Source organism: Colletotrichum acutatum (genome assembly GCF_030867785.1).
Source record: "Colletotrichum acutatum strain CBS 112980 chromosome Unknown BDZ83scaffold_3, whole genome shotgun sequence".
Lineage (NCBI taxonomy): Eukaryota > Fungi > Ascomycota > Sordariomycetes > Glomerellales > Glomerellaceae > Colletotrichum > Colletotrichum acutatum.
Genome location: NW_026848997.1, coordinates 738,144 through 756,857, shown reverse-complemented (window position 1 = coordinate 756,857; position 18,714 = coordinate 738,144). Strand labels below are relative to the sequence as shown.

At 53.4% G+C, this 18,714-nt stretch overlaps 7 protein-coding genes across 7 annotated transcripts; 3 read left to right on the top strand and 4 right to left on the bottom strand.

The window, feature by feature from the left end:
• Positions 1-150: 150 nt before the first annotated feature.
• BDZ83DRAFT_725884 (uncharacterized protein) lies at positions 151-5,241 on the bottom strand (the record flags this gene model as incomplete). The annotated part of the gene is made up of 7 exons (XM_060512746.1): positions 4,714-5,241; positions 2,885-4,663; positions 2,313-2,405; positions 1,418-1,514; positions 875-994; positions 563-596; positions 151-332 (listed from the first exon to the last, which is right to left on the bottom strand). The coding sequence occupies exons 1-7, from the start codon at positions 4,878-4,880 to the stop codon at positions 151-153; spliced, it is 2,472 nt and encodes an 823-aa protein (XP_060371435.1). The 5' UTR covers positions 4,881-5,241.
• A 354-nt stretch (positions 5,242-5,595) lies between these two features.
• On the top strand, positions 5,596-6,269 carry BDZ83DRAFT_715211 (uncharacterized protein; the record flags this gene model as incomplete). The annotated part of the gene is made up of 2 exons (XM_060511723.1): positions 5,596-5,683; positions 5,761-6,269. 2 exons carry the CDS (start codon positions 5,596-5,598, stop codon positions 6,267-6,269), a joined length of 597 nt encoding a protein of 198 aa, XP_060371434.1.
• A 267-nt stretch (positions 6,270-6,536) lies between these two features.
• On the bottom strand, positions 6,537-7,118 carry BDZ83DRAFT_646334 (pre-mRNA-splicing factor CWC21; the record flags this gene model as incomplete). The annotated part of the gene is made up of 2 exons (XM_060509954.1): positions 6,537-6,828; positions 6,886-7,118. 2 exons carry the CDS (start codon positions 7,116-7,118, stop codon positions 6,537-6,539), a joined length of 525 nt encoding a protein of 174 aa, XP_060371433.1.
• Positions 7,119-7,574: 456 nt separating this feature from the next.
• On the top strand, positions 7,575-8,882 carry BDZ83DRAFT_646333 (D123-domain-containing protein; the record flags this gene model as incomplete). The annotated part of the gene is made up of 1 exon (XM_060509953.1): positions 7,575-8,882. One exon carries the CDS (start codon positions 7,575-7,577, stop codon positions 8,880-8,882), a length of 1,308 nt encoding a protein of 435 aa, XP_060371432.1.
• Positions 8,883-9,615: 733 nt separating this feature from the next.
• Positions 9,616-10,785, top strand: BDZ83DRAFT_746760 (uncharacterized protein; the record flags this gene model as incomplete). Its single annotated transcript, XM_060513316.1, has 2 exons — positions 9,616-10,330; positions 10,403-10,785. 2 exons carry the CDS (start codon positions 9,616-9,618, stop codon positions 10,783-10,785), a joined length of 1,098 nt encoding a protein of 365 aa, XP_060371431.1.
• Positions 10,786-15,117: 4,332 nt separating this feature from the next.
• Positions 15,118-16,412, bottom strand: BDZ83DRAFT_565086 (guanine nucleotide-binding protein alpha-1 subunit; the record flags this gene model as incomplete). The annotated part of the gene is made up of 4 exons (XM_060503708.1): positions 15,118-15,161; positions 15,232-15,788; positions 15,842-16,184; positions 16,295-16,412. The coding sequence occupies 4 exons, from the start codon at positions 16,410-16,412 to the stop codon at positions 15,118-15,120; spliced, it is 1,062 nt and encodes a 353-aa protein (XP_060371430.1).
• Positions 16,336-16,838, bottom strand: BDZ83DRAFT_247568 (uncharacterized protein). The gene has a single exon (XM_060501912.1). It carries the CDS (start codon positions 16,691-16,693, stop codon positions 16,421-16,423), a length of 273 nt encoding a protein of 90 aa, XP_060371429.1. The 5' UTR covers positions 16,694-16,838; the 3' UTR covers positions 16,336-16,420.
• Positions 16,839-18,714: the final 1,876 nt, after the last annotated feature.

Genomic DNA, 18,714 nt, shown 5'->3' with positions numbered 1-18,714 from the left:
CTCGATGGTAGAATAATAAGGTGCCTCATCCGTCTCTCAAGTCTCTGGTGAAAGTTTGCGTCTTCTCGTGTCTCCTGTTAGTTGCGGTTCCACCTGCCTATTACATCGCCCTCGTCATCCATGGAGGCAGCTATTGGAGTGATTGGACTCTCATTGCAGCTCATCGACTCTGCCGTCAAAGTCAAGAGAGTCGTCACAGCTTACAGGTCTGCCTCGGCGGAGGTCAACCGGCTGGTACTCAAGATCGAAAGAGTCGAGGTAATATGCGGTGCGATCAAGGACAGTCTCGAGGGAGACGCATCTTCGAGACAGTGCTCTGATCTCATCAAGACCTGGGGTATATGCGTTCTCAGAAGCATCTCATCGACGCTCGCCGAGATTCATACCATTATCACAAAGCTGGAAAGAAAAGGTGGAAAAAGACGCCCCTTCAACAACGTAGGATTCTTATTTCTGGAATGCAAAGAAGATATATCTCGGTTGAGCAAGTGGCTGGACGATGATCTGGATTACCTGCAGCATATGATGACTGCGGAAATACTGTGCGCCCTTCAACTATTACTTCTGAAAGCTCCAGACTGACTCTGTGAAAAGCTCTAGATGCAACGTTATCCAGCAGCTGACCATCCACCACAACAGCGAAGCATCTGACTTGTTGAACGTGAGATCTATGGACATACAGTCTGTCCTTCAACAAAATCACAACGGCGACCTCCCATCCGAGCCAAGGCACACAAGAATGGCGAAAACAGGCTATCAAAAAATGATCAAAGCATTCGGCTTTCGAATTCAAACCCAGACCAGGACAATACTCAAGAAGTCTAGCTTTCACGGTGCACAGGAGGTTTCCAATACAAGCGAAATCAAGACTTACACTTTCGGGCACAGTAGGTTTTCCTACAAAATAGAACTGCATTGGTCCATGAGCATTTTGACCCCCATGGTCTGCACCCTCGCTGTCCGCCATGTTCTCTCTAAAGATAAAGACGGAGAGCTGGTGGAGAAGATGTTGCATATTATGTGCGATGGCAACTTGCCAGCGCTGCAAGATCTACACTCTAACAGAACAATCACTCTAGGCACCATGCTTGGGGATAGGACGCTTTTCGAGGTAAGTCCTGGTGCTCAGCACTCGATGGAGATCTTGGGAAGGCTAACCTCATGTCGGTCACAGTCGGCAGCGGTTTGCAGTCAGCCGTCTCTTTGCCGCTTCCTCGCCCAGCAGAATCTTGATTTGTGCATAGATGAGAAGTAAGAACGTGGATGGACATATGTTTTTACCAAGTATGCGGGCTAACAAAATGGCTAGCATCTGTAGGCCTGATCACTGGGCCGGGCTGATTAGTCGCAATCCCATACTTGGACTCTCTGATACCCTGGGCCGTGTTCTTGAAGTAGATGAAGTTATTTAACTTACACAAATATCCAGACCCATGAGACTTAGGCTAATGGCCAGTTGTGTTGGAGATCTTGAGTCTCTGGTTACCGTGTACAGACGGTGCAGAGTGCCTGGCCTGGATGAAATGGAGAGAAAAGCTTTCTTCGACGCTGTCTGGGACATGGCAGTTCGCCTTTTGGAGATGCAGATCAGTTTTTCTCCGTTTTGGTGCCGAGAAGGTCGGCGAACGCGAGACTGGACTCGCCTTTTTGTTGAGTTGATCAAAGAAGGGGTGGATGTCAACAGGATCTGCAACATCCACGCTTACTACATGTATACATGTAGTCGCTTTCAAAGGTATAACACCGCGCTTTCCCTTCTTATTAGAAGCTCTTTCTGTCACTCTGAAGTCGAGGCTGCCCTTTCACATTGGGTAAGGATTTTGCTGGTAGCTGGAATTGATGTTGACAGGTATCTCCAACGCGAAGAGCCACATTTCCAGCAATACATCGATTGGCTAGTCCCTTACAACAAGGCCAATATATGGGTTCCATGTATAACACAGATTGCTGGGTTTGACGTCCCTCTGTTGTACCGAAATGTCGACCCGCACAGCACAGCACACGAAGTCAGAAACGAGTTTAAAAACTTTGGCGAATTTCTCAGACACGACGTTTTGCCCGATCTCGGAGCCCTGACGATGATAGAGAACACGCATTGTCGGCAGCACGTGTTGTGGAAATTCTGTATACTCTCTGCATCCGAAGCAACTGAATGGCCACTCATTTTCAACCTTGTACGGGACTATGATCCAAGCGGGCCTTTGCTCTATTGGGACCATCGACATTCCGACGGCAACCCTCCTGCAAGTTTCCAATACGCCCAGGAACTCATGCAGGAGAGGTTCAACAGAAGGCAGATGAAAAAACTTTACCGATCTGGATATCTGAAAAGAGACAAACGGTCGTTGAAGATCCCAGGAGCTTGGCCAGATTCCGTATGGTAGTTTGGAATGGCGGTTACGAACCTAGAAGCTTTGAGAGATAAATTCCATCCTTCTCTTCAGCCGTTGAATTTGGAAAAAGAAAACCAATTACACATTCACGAGTCCAATTGCGCTGCTCATAAACTTTACGCATAGTACCGCCACAAATCTGATGTCAACAGAAGCAAAAGGAGGCTCCATCAATCTGGCTGCCTCGAGATACACAAGAGACAGGAGGGCTTACCAAACAACCTGTGTTGAAAAGTAGAGAGGAAAGGTAGAACAGACTCGAAACTCACAGAGTCCGGTTCATTTCAAACCTCCAGCCAAGGCACCCAGGGTCTATATATAGTGAATCGGTACTAGCCAGGTTTATGTGAATGTTCTCTTCATTACAAGATTGGTAATTGCCAGGCCAATGCTCCTTCATGCACAACCGCCCTAGGCCCGGTTCATGCAGATTGCCTGTCTACGCTCAGGAAACAGTAAAGACCACCTTCTATCTGACAAACATCTCTTACCGAGGAGGATTGGGCAGCGGCCTGGGCCCGACAATCTGTCTACGACCCGCCCCGATGCCCTGAGCACCCCGATTCTGGTTGTCTCCCCCAGTGTATCCCGCCCACTGGCTCACATCCCAGCGACCTCCAATGCCACCGCCGATACCGTCAACTCCGTTGCCACTAGGAACCGCCTTGGCCGTCTCTTTTTGGGACTCTTCCCACTCACGCTGGCGTTCACGTTCCATCTCCATCTCTCGCTCGAGCAGCGATTTTGATGCCCAGCCACCCGCCTTGGTCTTAGTCTGACTTTGAGCGCGCCGGCGGTCCTCTCCATCTTGCTCAGCAGTAGCAACAAGCTCGCGTGAGTAAGTCTGCTTGGCGACCAATGGCGCAGGAGCTGCGTTGTTGTTGAGATATCTGTCAGTTCGGCTAGGTGGGGCCCGAGCAGCCGCCTGATAAGCAGCAGGATCCGGGAGGGGCCGACCACCTGTTGTGTGCGCTACAGCCTTTTGAGGAGGCGAGGCGACCGCCATCGGATCAGGGAGAGGTCTCGGCGATCTTGGTGGTGGCGCGGGGGGCTCGTCTTCTTGGTTTGAGTCTTGGTGTTGCGACCACGCCGTCTGGAGAACCTCACGCTCATTTCTAGACCACGAGTCTTGACGGCTAGGGGTTCCATCGGAAGGCCGGCTCCTAGACCGAACGCGTTCCTTGGGATCATTGGTGACGGCCAGTGTCCTGCCCGTCCGTCCCTGGCGTTCAAGTTCATACTGCCTTTCGCGTTCCCTGGCCTCTTCGAGCTCTCTCTCCAGCTCAGCAATCCGATCGGCTCCAGTCTTCTGTGCTTTGATGCCTTGCTCAGACTGGTATTGGCTGAGAAACTGGCCCCGTAGTCGCGCGTCACTCTTGCTCCTTAAACGGCTTTGCTCTTCGTTCAAGCGTGCTTGAGCTTCGGCCTCCTTCTTGCGGCGATCCTCGTCCCTCGCACGCCATTCTTTTTCCTGCCTGTCCCACTCGAGCTTCTCCGCTTTGGCTTCTTCTTCCGCTTGCCTCACTTTCAGCAGTCGTTGCTCCTCTTCTTCTTGCTTTCGCATAGCCTCGCGTTCGTCCTCCAATTTCTTACGTCTCTCCGCGTCCTCTTGCTGTTGCTGTTGGCGCTGGTACTCCTCCTCAAGTTCTTTCTCCTTTCGGATGCGCTCCTTCTCGGCCAAACTGGGTACTGCAGGACCAGCACTTGTGATCTGCCTCCGACTGCCGAATGAGATTCCTAGGTTTCCTTGGCTGGCACCGCCCATGTAGCCGTACTGAGCGATGTTCCAAGCGGGAGATGTGGCGCCTTCGTGTTCCTTTCTGCTCCAGCTGGTAACCGGGGAAGTAGGCTTAGTCGGGCTCCAGCGACCCGAGCCGGAGTCTCCAGTCTTGGCGCTGGTCAGAGTAGGCCGAGGCGAGCCGAAGCCTGATGCATTGGAGAATCCGCGCGATCTCGTCGGCGATGGGGTTCCACGGCCGGTTCCTTGGGGGCTCATCACTCCTCCCCGGCTCCGGTTCCCGATTGCCGTCGGAAACTTGGCTGGGTTTGCTGCGTTGGCGGCTCGACTGAAAGCACCCAGGCATTGTAATACTTGGGCAGGGTCTTTTTGCTCAAATAAGTCGACGGTCAGGAAGACATCGTGGTCTTGGAGGTTAAGAGGAGGTTGTTTGCAGGCACGCAGAAAGTGAGAAATATTTTCCATCTGAACGAATGGCATAGCCGACTTCTTGAATTTAACGCCTGGTGGTGGTATCGCGAGGTTGATCAATCTAAGGTGTGGGTCAGCATTAGTAGGTATGGGAGATGTTAATTCACACACTTGCAGAGTGCAACACCATCCTTCAGTCCCTCCAGCAAGTCGCCTGCTGGTAGTCTTTCACCCAAGACTCCTTCGATCCAACTGCTTACTTCTTTCGCAGCAGCCGGAGTGTACTTGTCGAGACGCAATTTGCGCAAATCCTTGTCCAAGGACGATACTGAGGCCATGATGGCGTCGTTGGCTGGTGATTGATCGGAAGAGCCTTTCCTATCGTTGTACCAAATCGAATCTTGCGGGTTCGGGAGCTTCAAGGTTGGTTTCGTGAGGGCGTTTCAGTAAGGCGGCGGTTAGGCGCTGACGTCGGCGGGGTCCGGCGATGACGGAGTTCAAGTGACGGATGCAAGTTTCTGTTGTTCGGCGCGCGTTGCGCGAGTCTTGCTTCAGATGATATGGATGTTTTCCCGGTCGCGTGTCTTCACTCTTTTTGTAGGTGAAAACAAGTGTTAGGTCAATGTTTTGCGGGGGAATCAAGGCAGTCGGGTGGCAGGTTGAGGTGATTGGAAGGCCCGATGAAGAACGGTCGTGGTGGGGATGTTTTAATTGTTTATGCATCTAGAGCCAGGCGCCGCTAGCGGGAACCTGGATAAGGTGACAGGACCCAGGGTCCGGCTGGACCGCCGCGGTCTTGCGGAGTGACGTGTGCGGTGGTGGCTGGCGGGGCCAATGCAACTCTGATTCTGCGAACGCTCAGTCGCGGGTTAAATTGCAGAGGAAATATGTGGCTGACGATAAGATACGCCATTCCTCGGCCAAATTTCAAGTGGCGGTGCAATCCAAGGTTGACCTCATTACTTTTCTAGGCCTGGGCGACTTTCGCATCTAGAAGCCATAGGTTCCTGATCGAAGATACTTCTTTCCCAACCACCCATTCCAACAGCGCAAATGTCTTCGACACGAATATCACCAATTTTGGAGGCGTGGTACAAGTGGAAGTCGCTCAGACTGCCATGGCGCAAACGCTTCCTTGTCGGCATGTTCCCATCCCCGTGCCCGGCCCATCGATCCCCATTATCAGTGACCGAGGAGAACTAACACGCTCGGTTCTAGGCCGTGACCTGCAGGGCTATACCTTCTGGGAGTTTCGCGAGTCCCGGGGAAATGGCCCGGGCCGCTTCCGCCGCATTGTCAACTATCCCCGATCAACCTACCTCTCCGACGTGAAGGTGTCACCGTTGTGGCATCAATGGCTGCGCTACACCCGAGAAGACCCCCCGACACTCGAAGAACAAACAAGAGAGGCATTTAGACAGGAGCGGATGAAAGTTTTGTCCGCGCAGGCCGACGCGAAATGGGAGGCAAAGCCCAGGCTTACCGATGCTCCAGGTCGGCAGACGAGTCAACCTCTGCCGTCTTTGAACACTGCGCAGTCACAGCCCACGGCGCCGGAGCTGGAAACGGCCACTACAAACGCAAAGGCGACAGAATCGCCAGAGGATCAGGCTCAATCTGCGACCGATGCGAAGAAGAAATATGGCAAGGACCCTTGGGCGAAAGCCAGTGGGCCAAGCGAGGGCTGGCAGCCAGAAGCTTGGGTTCCGCCATCAGGGAAGAAATAACAAATTTGAAAACGGCATGCCAGTTGTGTATTACTAGACGCCGGAAGAAATCTTCGCCCATGTATCAACAATAATTTGAATCCGGACCCAGCTGTCGAGTCCATGAGATCGTCCTTGGTACCGTTTACTTGAAAAGCAATGCTTGAGCAGCGTGTCTGTATTTGCTCGCCCTCCAATGCAAACGCCTGAACGCCTATTCCCTACTATTCCATGCCCAAATCCTGGCGCCATGTCTCGTAACAAGAGCTCTACTGTGTAGTTGGTGCTTTAGTCGACGTCTTCCCTCTTGGTCTCCTTCTCTAGAGAGCCCCGAAGTCTCTCCTCTTGTCTCCTCCAGTGACTTCCCTCCTCGTAGTCCTTGCTTATTCTCAAAGCACTCCTGAGTCTCTCGCTCTCTTTAATCTTGGCGTCTGCCATCTCATGAACCTGGTGGCTTTTGAAGTGCTTCCGTACGGGGCCGCCGCCGCCGCCGCCACGGCTGTTCTTTTGTTTCTCGAGGTCGGCCAGTAGTTTTTTTCGCATTTCGTCGCATCGCTTTTCGACTTCTTCCTCGTCGAGGCTAAGGGCACCGTTAGTATCCTCGCATGGGTGGGACGAGGAGAGGTGATAAGCTTACCCTTCGTCTTCGAGGGTGTCGCGTAGATCAAGGACCTTGACCTCAACCTCGCGCTTGCGGTCATGCTCTAAGATCTCTTTATCGGGCTGTCGCTGCTTGTGGCGGAGCGAGTCGGCGTCTTTGGGAGGATAGGGCGCGCCATAGTCGCGTGGGCGCATGTGCGCAAGGTTGCGCTGAACATAGCCCGAAGTACCGCTGCCACGGGGCGTTGAGAGACCGACGTTGTCGGACATGGCTATCGAGATTATGTGGTATATATCAATTCTAATGGGAGGAAGTTATGAATGCGCTGTTGATATTGATCTCTCGAGTCGGTGTTGGCGGTAAAATCAAGATGTATCTCGGTACTTTGGATCTGCAAGAGACGTCACCGAGACTGGACCCTTGGCAATGGTACTAAGGGCGAAGTTCAGTCGGGCCGTGAAAGGCGGTGAAAATGGATAGAGAGATGGGGGGCCGGCAGAAAAGTTATGACGGGTGGGATGGTGGGGTACTTTTCCGCTTTGGGCGACGGGAAGACTCACTCAATGCGAGAAGACTCATCGATGTAAGTGAGGAACACAGCAAATTTCACTTCATCATAACTTTTTGCCGGAACCTCGGGATCCAGACTCACTCATATTCTCGACTTCAAAATTTCTAAATTCGCCGTCGAGAAACTTTAGTCAAGCCAGGCTTCATCCACAACGATGCCGTCTCTCGAAGGTCTCACTGAGGGGCAGCCAACCCTGGACGCCATCAACAATGCAACTGCCCAAGAGACCGAAGAACTCACTTTCCCGCCAGTCACAAAGGAGCATATTTTGAACTGTTCGTACGATAGTTGGTTCCCGAAGTACCGGACTGTGTCGATCAGATCCAGGATCATCAAGCTATCGCCTGACTTTGTCCAATACATCCGTGACGACGGCATTATCCTCGCCGACGACGATGAGCCGCAAGAGGACGAAGCAGAGGAGGAATGGTCCGCTTCGTCGAATACAGCCGGCGCACCACGACGAAACCAACATCTCGAAGAAGATGACTCGGACGACGAACCCGAAGCTGACTGCCGGCCGCCCAATGAGCGATTCCCTGAAATCCACCAAGAAATCAAGGAGAGGATCAAGGAGCTGGGCGGTTCCGTTGCGCCGAAGCTGAACTGGTCAGCACCGAAAGATGCCGCTTGGATTTCGCCGCATCAGAACACGCTGAAATGCACAACGCCCAACGACATTTACCTCCTGCTCAAGAGCTCTAGCTTCGTTAGCCATGATCTGGAGCACGCCTTTGAGGACACCGTCCCCTCCTCCGCCAATAGGCCTTTCCAACCGGTCCTGGTCCTGAGACCCTTCTTTGCGCCAAACCCGGCCCTCGAGTTCCGGTGCTTCGTCAAACATCGCACTCTGATTGGTCTTTGCCAGCGTGACTGGAACTATTACCCCTTCCTCGGTGGTTTACGACCCGCATTGGTATCCAAGATCACCGACTTCTTCGAAGACCGCCTGCGCTTCACCTTCCCGGACGGCTCATTCACGTTTGACGTTTACGTTCCCGGGGACAGCGACTCACGCGACGAGCTTGGTAAGGTGCGCCTTATCGATATCAACCCCTGGGCGCCTCGGACAGATAGCCTGCTCTACAGCTGGGTGGAATTGCTAGAGCTCAAGGTTCCAGGACCCATCCTAGGCTCAGTTGTCAACGAAGAAGAGATTATTAGAATAGGCCCAGGTGTCAACGAGGAAGACCTTGTTGATGGCAGTGGCGTTGAAGAAACGACAGACGATGAGGATGTTGACGAATTGGTGCCTGAATTGAGATTGGTCGAGAAGGATAACCCTGCCGCCTTCAACTTCAGCACACCGCAGTACTCGGCGCATAAGCTTCCCAAGGAGGTCGTTGAGGCCAGTATGTCAGGCGACGGTGGCTTGAGGGAGTTCGCTCAGAGGTGGAAGGAGATGACGGAGGCTGAGGGTGGAGGCGATGTCTGGGAGAATCCTCCCACAGCTGAGTCGTGAGGTTCATCGCAACGAGGTGAATGACTGGAGGATTATGGTTAGAGTGATCCGGCCTACGGCCAAGTCAAAATTCAAAAGAGCTTCCTCAAACTGAAGGTTTATAGACGACCAGGATATGTTCTCCCCCTTGCGCATGTCTCATGCTTCCTGACCCAACCTAGGTGCTCGAAAGGTTCTCCCTGACGTTCCAAGGGATGTCTTGGCTCAGCTAAGGTAGGCAGGCGTATGAGATAGACGTGATACAAGAAACCAGCATTGCCAAAGCAGTATAGGTAGCGAAAGACCATTTGCCCTGCCACGTGCCTGCATCTCCAGTCTTTGACATGAGAAGGTCTACTGTCACATGAAAGTCGTAATTATCAAGGTGAGGTTGAGGTAGTGACGTGATTGGTGACATGACACCTTTTTACTTATTGTACCTTGTGCTCTCACTTCCAGGCTTCTTGATATCGATTACATAACACTCGGGAAAGCTTTGGCGGAGAACTTCTGGCCCGAGCTCCCACTCCCAACTGCACCAAGTACCCAAGTTGTGAGTGGGACCGAACAGCAATCAGCAGCTTCTTCCCGCTCAATCAACACCAGCTCTTTCGAGGCCCCCAAACTCCTCATCACACACTTTCTGCAGCTGACACCAGCTGCCCACTCTCAACGCCACTTATCATCGCCGACTAGCTAGAGCTCCCTCACCGTCCACCATCGCAAAAGAGGCAGCGTCCTCTTCGATTACCCCATGAGTGCCCGAGGCGGAAGCCGACCACCTCCTCGAGGCCGCCCAAACAAGGTGACGAAGCCTACAGCCGGCCTCAAGAGGGACGCCCACGGCCGCGCCAGCCGACACTCCTCCGTGGCTGCCGACCAGCTCGAGCAGCTCGCCCACGATGCGGAGGCCGAGGCCGAACACGAAGATGACGACGAGATAACCGCCCCTCCCCAACATCACCAACATCATCACCAGCAGCAACACCACCCGCACCCTTTTGATCTAGCCACCGCAGGCATCCTAGCCAACGGTCCCTCTGGCACAGTACCCGGCGCTGACCCCGATATCCATCCCGACCTACACGGCCTGCCGGCCCAGTTCGCCATGGAAGCCCAGATGGGTGGGCATGGTCCTGGCGGCATGTCGAGGACGGCTGAAGACCTCGCCTCCGAGAGTGGGTACGGCCAGCTACTCATCGACAGTGCTCTCGCCAAGAGACTGGCCAACAACGAAGGAGAGCGACTCGCCGTACAGCGCCGCCAGGATCAAACTCTGAACCTCAAGAGAAGAAGCAATGTCGAGGCCCTACTGGCCCACGTATCGGGACAGGAAGCTCATAGTCCCTGCAAGAGTTGCCATAAAGGATATGGACCCTGGAATGGATGTGTGGTCGTCAGTGGCCAAATGTGTGGTAGCTGCGCCAACTGCTGGTTCAACGCGAGCGGCTCACGCTGTTCTTTCCATGGTAAGCAAAAAATGGCCCATAAGCTCGACCAGATGTCAAGGTGTTGGGTGACTAACACACTTGGCCACACAGAGAACAACCTCCCTCAGCACATGCCAGCCATACAGCTGCAACCTGTGCCACAGGTGTCGGCGAATACAAGCTTTGCCGGCACAGCGCCGATGGCTCCCGGCATGGCCCCCGCAGGACCCAGCTTCGGACAGCCAGGCGCCGATCCGACCATCGCCCATTTCGTGAAAGATGTGTTGGACAGAGCCATGACGGAGGCACGGAGCGATAACCCCCACGTTCGATTCCAGCTCCGGATCGAAACGGCGGCGCGGCAGCTAGCATTGGCTAGCGCCGAGTACGCCGAGTTTCTTGCTCAGCAGGGGGGTCACGATCCGAGTCAGCATCCCGACCCAGAGGGCTCCGTTCCGGAGGCGGCGATGGGGGAGGGGGACAACGGAGCGTGAGAGAGAGACAGGCTCTGTCCACCTTTCTTACCCTTCATGCTTTTTGCTTATATCTCCGAGTACCGAAGTATAAAAGACGAGATGAATTCGATCATCGGGACTGCAAGGCGTCTTTAGATCAACGAATTTTCTTCGGAATTGCCAAGATGAGGTGCCCGAGTCGCCGACCCTGCGCCTTGGCAGTTGGGCAGCAACTATCACGACGTATGGCCACAGCTTCTTCGGCGTCATCGTACCACTTTACATTTGGGAGCAGGCTGAAGTCAGGTGTTCGACTTACTCGCTCATCATTGTCCTTCCTTTAAGTCCCCTTGGCGCTTGCATCGTCAAGCCCCGTCCCGTATGCGAACACATGGACTTGGACAGGAACACGACAACGTCACGACGAAACAGGACGCTAGAAGGATTTGGGATATACCCTGCTCAAAGAAACCAGAGTAGCCATGCGGCCAGAAATACAGGATGGACAACACAGACGACAAAGGACAATAGCGGACATCGGAGGACAAACGTAGGCTGGAGGCTGGCTAGACCTCGAGCACACAGTTGTGTTCTAAGAAGGGGCTGGCTCACAGGTACTTGGATTAAGTCGTTAATGGTCGTATGCAAACGGAGATAGATTGATACCAAGAGCTTGTCAAAACACGCATAGGTGAAACTTTACTAAACCAGTTTGGAGTTCACACACTGCAAACCAGCGGATCTCAGACGTGCAAGCGGATATCCGAATATATTGTCTCATTCGCTCTCACTTGCTCACACCTGACTTCTTGGCTTACACAGTACAGCATCTCATACCGGCTACACTCCGTTCCCAAACCTATAGGCTATGATATTGATCACAAGTCCGTCTCTTCAGGGACTAGGATGTCTCTACTGCTGTCACGCAGCCGGGGCTGTACAAACGATCCTGCCGCACCATGGTCCCGTCACGGGAAGCGAAAACACATCCCTTGTGCCCTTCCCATCTATATTCCGTCTTGTCATATATCCTCTAGTTTGGGAAAGATCCAGCAGATTTGCCTTTTTCTCTCCGTTGCTGCTACGCCATTTCACCTAACCCGCCGTCTCCATCCCCTAGCCTGACAAATCGTCTGACGTTCAATGTGAGGCCACCCATCCATCATCTGTTGCAACAGTCCGCCTTACACTACGCTGAGATGCTCATATACCTGGTATGGGTATGATTGTTATAGGGTGAGGGGCGGACAGCCACTATACAGCCTGCAGATGCCTGACAGCGTAGCATGCGCCCTCCCGCTGCTGAATCTCTCGTGTGACAACATCTCGCCGAGTGACCTACCTTCAGCGAGTACAATATTCTCAGCTTCTTTCTCTGCATGTCTCATCAGCCCAAACTATCTGCCCAATCAACTCGTCGGTTCCGGCTTCGCTCGGGGAAGGCAAGAGGGATTCATGCCCCCTCTGCTGACTTATTCCAACCGTGCTCTCTCTCATAAGGTACACAAGTTACGCACTAGCATGTACTTGATCAATCTTCATCCCAAGAACGAAAGAGGGAAACCCATATATAGTTCACAAGCGATCCCAAGTCAACTCACACAAAACTTGGGAACCCGAATTCGACGGCCGCCGATTGAAAGCTTTTTTACACACAGACACACACCAGCTGCCAAATTAGCCCCCTCCCCCTCCCCCCTTCTCAACGGTCAAGGTGAACTCTGATCTGCCTACTCCACCCCACCCGTGATGGTCTACAGCAAAATAGACATTTTCTCTATTCCCGGGAGGACGTGGGCGGCGTCCGTGGAAAAATGTTCAAAGCGCGATCCCTTCCGCAGTCGGTGGGCAGAGGCGATTGCGAAAGAGAGCCCTACCATACTGTGTAAGTGTAATTAGTGTACGTTTGAATTTGGGCAAAAAAACAAGAACAGCAAACGCAATCTGGATGAAACGTCACGCCGCCACTCCACACAAACCCCAACTTTATCTCAGTTCTCTCTGTCTTCTTCGTGACCACCCTTCTCGTCTAATCTGAAGCCTCCAAAACGAGTACACGTGTGTTACGGAGATGTTGTAAGGAGCGAGATCGCATCGTGCCGAATACCCCGACTTTATGAGGCGAAGCAAAAGCATAACAAACCCCACCATTCACCCGTCCAAGTTTCCCATTTGCTCCGCCGTTTGGTCATTGGAAATGAAAGGGGCCCTTTAACGGAGTACTCGAATCCGGTCCACGTTGGAGAAGGTATTCCTGCCATCGAACAAGGTCACGTTGCAAAAACTGGCCAATATAACGACTGCGTATTAAACATATCACAACTCATATAACTCGTTGGTCTGAAGAAGGGAAGGAGGGGCTGCTGCGGGCAGGGCATACCAATCCTGCGACGTGTTTGAGAATCGGGGGGGGGGGGGGATGGTGAGCAACAGCATCGTTCTTCAGACGGGATGAAAGGACATGATCCTTACCCAATATCACGAAAGAAAGAAGCCCCCATTCCGACCCCGGCACCGGATCCCACCTCCAGCATCACCAACACTACATGCCACCAAACATCACTGTCTATACTTGAGGCAATCCGTCTTTGTGTAATGTGCAAGTTCGGGGGCAGCGGCAGCGGGCAACGCAACACCCGCCGCCCCATGAGCTTAGCCCTCCGCCTGTCCATGTAAAAAGCACTTTCTGCCCAAGGACCTGCCATCCTTGTCGACGATCACTCCAACGGCTTCTTCACCATCGATTCATCCCCCCTTCACCTGCGTTTGCACTTCGCGATACCTATACGTGCCAAGCTTCAATTCACTTACCTTACGAACGTACCTATCCTCCCCCCTCCCCCCCTTTCCCTCCCGTCCCGAGTGGCAAAGGCCTAAGTGAATGGCAATAGGTAACGCCGCCTCCCAGAGCAAGCTCGCGCCACCATCGCTTGCTTCCACACCCAAACACAACCGACAACCGCGCCTCCCGTCCCGTCCCATCCCAAAATGTGTCGTCAAAGTCTTGAACTATATCTCCTTACTGCAGTACCTACTGAAATGTATGCGTGTATGTGCGGTCCTTTAGACCTCTCCGCATACCGGGGGCCACACGCGGCCCTCTCCAAAGTCCCTCGTCCCTTTCCCATTTACCTTTTCCTCGCCGCCGCCCACCCTCGTAATGGAACTCAAAATTCCAGACCAAAGAAAAGCGGACAGATGGGGCGGATGGCGAAGACGAGGAGGCGGCGCGCGGCGGCATTAAGAAAAGTAGAGCAAAGGACCCCTTGCGGCCTTAAACTGAATTTCAAGAAATAAAAAGATGGTGTGGTGATTGCTAGGTAGGTGCCGAGCACTCGCAGTTGATGACGAAGACGAAGACCTTCAACCAAGCTCATAATACCGAGCTACGCTACACTTTGTCCGGGAGGGGCAGGTATGGTCAAGCATGTCCCCTTACGTGCATTACGGGAAACATATCCCATGGACGGAAGCGGCAGTCGCCTTGCAAAGACCGCAAACGGCGCAATGCGGAGAACGGAGGCGGGCACGACGACGCCGGTCCTGGATGTGGCGCCGGGCCTCGACCAACCTTCCGTCCCAAGCTACCTACCTATCTTGGCCCACTGCGTGGCGGCAGATGGCGATCTTCACAATGGGATTCTGTTGGATGTTGAAGGTGATCATGTCTAGCAGACTAGCTGCAATCGCAGGACGCCATGTATCACAAGATCTCAACGCTCCTGGACATGCATTGTAGACAACAGCCGATAGGCCTTCCCATCGCGGGTTCACATCATCAGATGCATAAGGAGCCCTCGAGGAATGGTTAGTTGGCAACGCATCATGTCACGATGGCACGAGATTAAGGAGATTTTCGTCATTAAACAGAATATTTAGCCACCTTCCATCCATCAGGCTCTCTCAAATGCATTCAAGTTCATTGCTTCTTTTCCTCTTGCTATCCATCCATGGGGGCCATCCTTCCATCTCTCTCGTCCCCCTCCTGCCCCCATCTCACTTTTCCACTGCCGCTACCCGCCCGCAGTGGGATTCCGTCTTCCGCGGCGAGCCCGTCTACTGGTCGAGACATCATGTTTGGTACAGAACTACCTCCCACCATTCCCCTCTTATTCCTGAACGCGGGCCAACAAGAGCACAACCAAAAACGTATACCGCCTGATTCGCGAGGCAATATACGGGGGGATAGCCGAGAGGTAGGAAGAAAAATACAGTCGCGTAATCAAGGGAATCTTGGGAAACCGTCGGGTTGCCGTCTCATCGTCGGGAAGAAAGTTAATTTCATGAGCCAGCCTCCCCACGACGCTTTCTGGCTTGGGTCATGCAATTAGAAGTAAAGGGTATTGTAGAAAAAGCAAACGTTTTTGGTGTTCAAATCAGACCGCACAACCGCAGGTTCTCTTGAATGATAATGTCTAGTCAAAAAGTTAGCCTGTGTTTCTTTGTGCGCCTTGTCTCACCCAGTGTGGTGAACGTTAGACATACCATTCACTGCCGCCATGACGAAGCGGATCTGAGTTGTGTCTGTCGCGCAGGTGAAGTGCGTGTAGATTTGCTTAGTCTCATGCTGGTTCAAGCTGACGAATCGGTTGAGAATGTAGTCGCACGCAGCAGCATAGTCATCTCCACCCTCGTAATCGGGGAAGTAGTTCTTCATCGGGCTGACGGGGAGCTTCTCCTTGAAACGATCGATCTTGTTCAGGAAGAGGATGATAGACGTCTTGATGAACCATCTTGAGTTGCAGATGGAGTCGAAGAGGGTCAGAGCCTCCTGCATACGGTTGACAGTCTCGTCCTCGAATAGCAGCTGGTCGTACTCGGAAATGGCGACCAGGAAGAGAATGGTAGTGACGTTCTCGAAGCAGTGAATCCACTTCTTTCGCTCAGATCGTTGACCACCGACATCGAACATTCTGTAGGTCAGGTCTCCAATGATGAATGTGGTTTCCGTGATACCCGTTGTCTTGACACGCGATCGGAGGACATCCTGGTCGTTGGGCATGTAGTCGGGAGCGGCGATGCGCGCGATATTGTCGAAATAGCTGGGACGTGTTAGCGCACATGGCAATTTCCCACTCGTGGAGCAGTCACTCACTATCTTGCCGAATCGTTGAGCTGGTATTCGCGAGAGCGCTTGAAGCACTCTTGCACACCTCGGTCCTTCCACAACGCCTCAATCGCGCTTCCGACTTCAGGAGGGAGAACGTCACCCTCGATCTGGGCGGGCTGCATGAAGATGGTTTGGACGTGGTACTCCATGCGCTGGTCCTCAAGAGGCAGCTCCAAGGACTCCATGGCCTCGAGGATGACACGCATGGATTGCACCGTGTTGCTAAAGATGATCTCCTTGAAGGATTCCCGTTCATCGCGTGAGTAGCCGCCCTCGTGAATCAGCTTCATCTGTTTCAGAATTGTTGACTTTCCGGATTCACCAGCACCTATGGAACTGTTAGAGAATCATTGTGCAGCGATGCGATGATTGAACGTCGTCGGATGGCACTGAGCAAGGCGCGCCAAGGACATGCAGCGCGGGCAGATGTTGACTTACCCAGAAGAAGCATCTTGATCTCGTTGCGCTGCATCATCTTGTCCCTCTTCAGCTGGTTCTCGATCTCCTCATTGCGGGCCTTGCCCTCTTTGTCCTCCGTGCTCATTCCGCAACCCATTTTGGCGGCTAGGTGTCGTTGGAAACGACGACTGATAGAATAAAATTGATGGGATTAATGGGAATTGGGGATTCAGTAAAGAATCGGGCGTTGCGCGTTGGATGAGACCTGAAAGAAGTAAAGCTTGTTAGCCAACCACGTCGCAGGTGGGTGTGATGCCGTCGGGCAAACGAGAGAGACGGGTCGAATTGTTTGGGGGCGACGGGTTGGAATGCGAAGTTGATCCAGGCGATGGCGGATAAGAGACGAAGAGTCGAAAGGTCGAGGGACGATGCTAGCATCGAGCGAGCGGGCAGGTGGAGGTGTTTCTCCTTTCTATGCTGTCTCTTTTGTGTCTCGTTCGTTTCGCCTTCTCAATTTCCAGTGGCTCGATGTCGGCGTCGGCAAGTTGGAGGTTTCGTGGTGCGTGTGTGTGTCTCTCTCTCTCGACTGCATGCGGTAGGAAAAGTTGACTGAAACTCACCTCTTGGTCTTTGAATTGACGATGGAATCACTCAATTGACAATGAGTCGAAAAACGCAGCAAACAGGAAAAGAAAACACGAGCCGTTGGGCGGACGGTGGGAGGATGGGATGGTCGCGGCAGGATTGGAAGACCAGGAGCAGGAGAGGGAGAGAGAAAAGAGAGGAATGGGTTGGGAGGTGCCTCTAATGTGGAGAGGAGAGATGGGAAAGGGCAAGGGTGGAAGAGTTATGAGCAAGGATGGCGGCGACGGTGCTGCGAGGAACCAGAGGATAGTGGGAGAAAAAGAGTGGGCGGCAGTCGTCGTCGGGGCGGACAATGCGCTTCGGGGCGAGGTACGGGGATGAAAGTATACTGTGTGAACAACAGGGAAGGAGGCACGGCGGAGACGAGGAAATGGCGAATTGGCGGTCTTTCCAAGTTGGTGAACAATGAGGAAGGGGGGGCATGCCGCACGGGGGAAGGAGGGAACCAGTGGCACCAGTGGTGCCAGACCTGTCCACGGGGTTTCCTTCCAGGCTGGTGTCTACCTACGCATACGCAGTAGGTACCGATGGGAGGCATCCCGTTCTTTTGGACTTCAGATTGACAGCCCTGACTGGCTGTACCTGGCCGTGATGAAGGAGTTGGCAGCGAGACTAGGGGCTTTTTGGGGGCCATCGCCGGGCGTCCTCGACACTGAAGCAGCTTGGTGGGGGACGCTGGACTCTGGAGGCTCCTCCCTGTGGCCAGTGCGCGCCAACGCACCTCAACTCACCTTACTTCATACCTCAAACTTACTGGGGCTCACTTGACTTGAGCTCATCACCAGCTCGCACTCCCCTCAGCCATTTGCAATTCATGTATCATATGTGGAAGCCCAATCGTTCTCATGGCTTTCAATTGCCTTACATATGACAAGCTTACTGGCAGTGACCAAGGTAGCGAGCATGGGCAGGTACGGTGTGGGCAGTGGTCCGGACGCGAATATCCAGCTACCTTCCAATAGGTACCTATCCGTACGGCGCGTCCCTCTGGCTTTAGTGCAGGGGCCAACAGGGGCTGGGAGTTCCAGAAGCACGGACAAGGTACATGTGCTGGCCTTGATTTTGGTGCTAAGCTGCCTCTGGTGCGGTCCGGTACGTATCCACCGGTACCTGCTTTATGTGAGATATTGTCCTACCTTACATAAGGGCATGTACGTACTTCTTGATGCATTTAGCCCCAGTTTCTCCTCTGGCCTCCCCGGTCGCTATTGTCTTAGGTTGTCCTGTCATCGCCTGTCTCTGCCTTTCCTGAGCTAAGCTAACGTCGATGTTCAGCGCCGTCTTCTCGCCCCGAGCTGACACTGAGAGATGCGGTTAGAGGCACCGCAGATCGGGAAGCCGATGAGATGGATGCTTTGTACCGTCCGCTACCTACCTAGTCCTTACGCGCCTACGCAGTCGCACACTCCGTACCGACCTTTGCTCTGCTCCTGTGCAAGTGTCAGAAACACACAACCAGCCTGGTGAAGACCTCGCCGACCAATCGACGACAACCTGCTAGACCTGGATGGAGACCATGACCAGGAGTGTCTTCCAGCGGGCGTGGATCCGCACCCAGGCCTTTGCAACGTCGAAATCACCGCGGCCGGGCCAATAGCCAGTGGAGAGGAGCTCGGCGAGGTCTCATCCAGCCAGACGTTGCCCGCAACGAAGCCGAAGTCCCCTGGAGTCCCTGGCGTCCCTGGGCGGGAAAAGAACAGGGGAAAGGGGTCTCGCACTGGTTTGTCTGGCCTGACTGGCCTGAAAAGTCCTTGTTCGCCGCCCTGACTAATGTAAAATTTCCTCGCGCTACCACTGACCACAGACCAGGCACG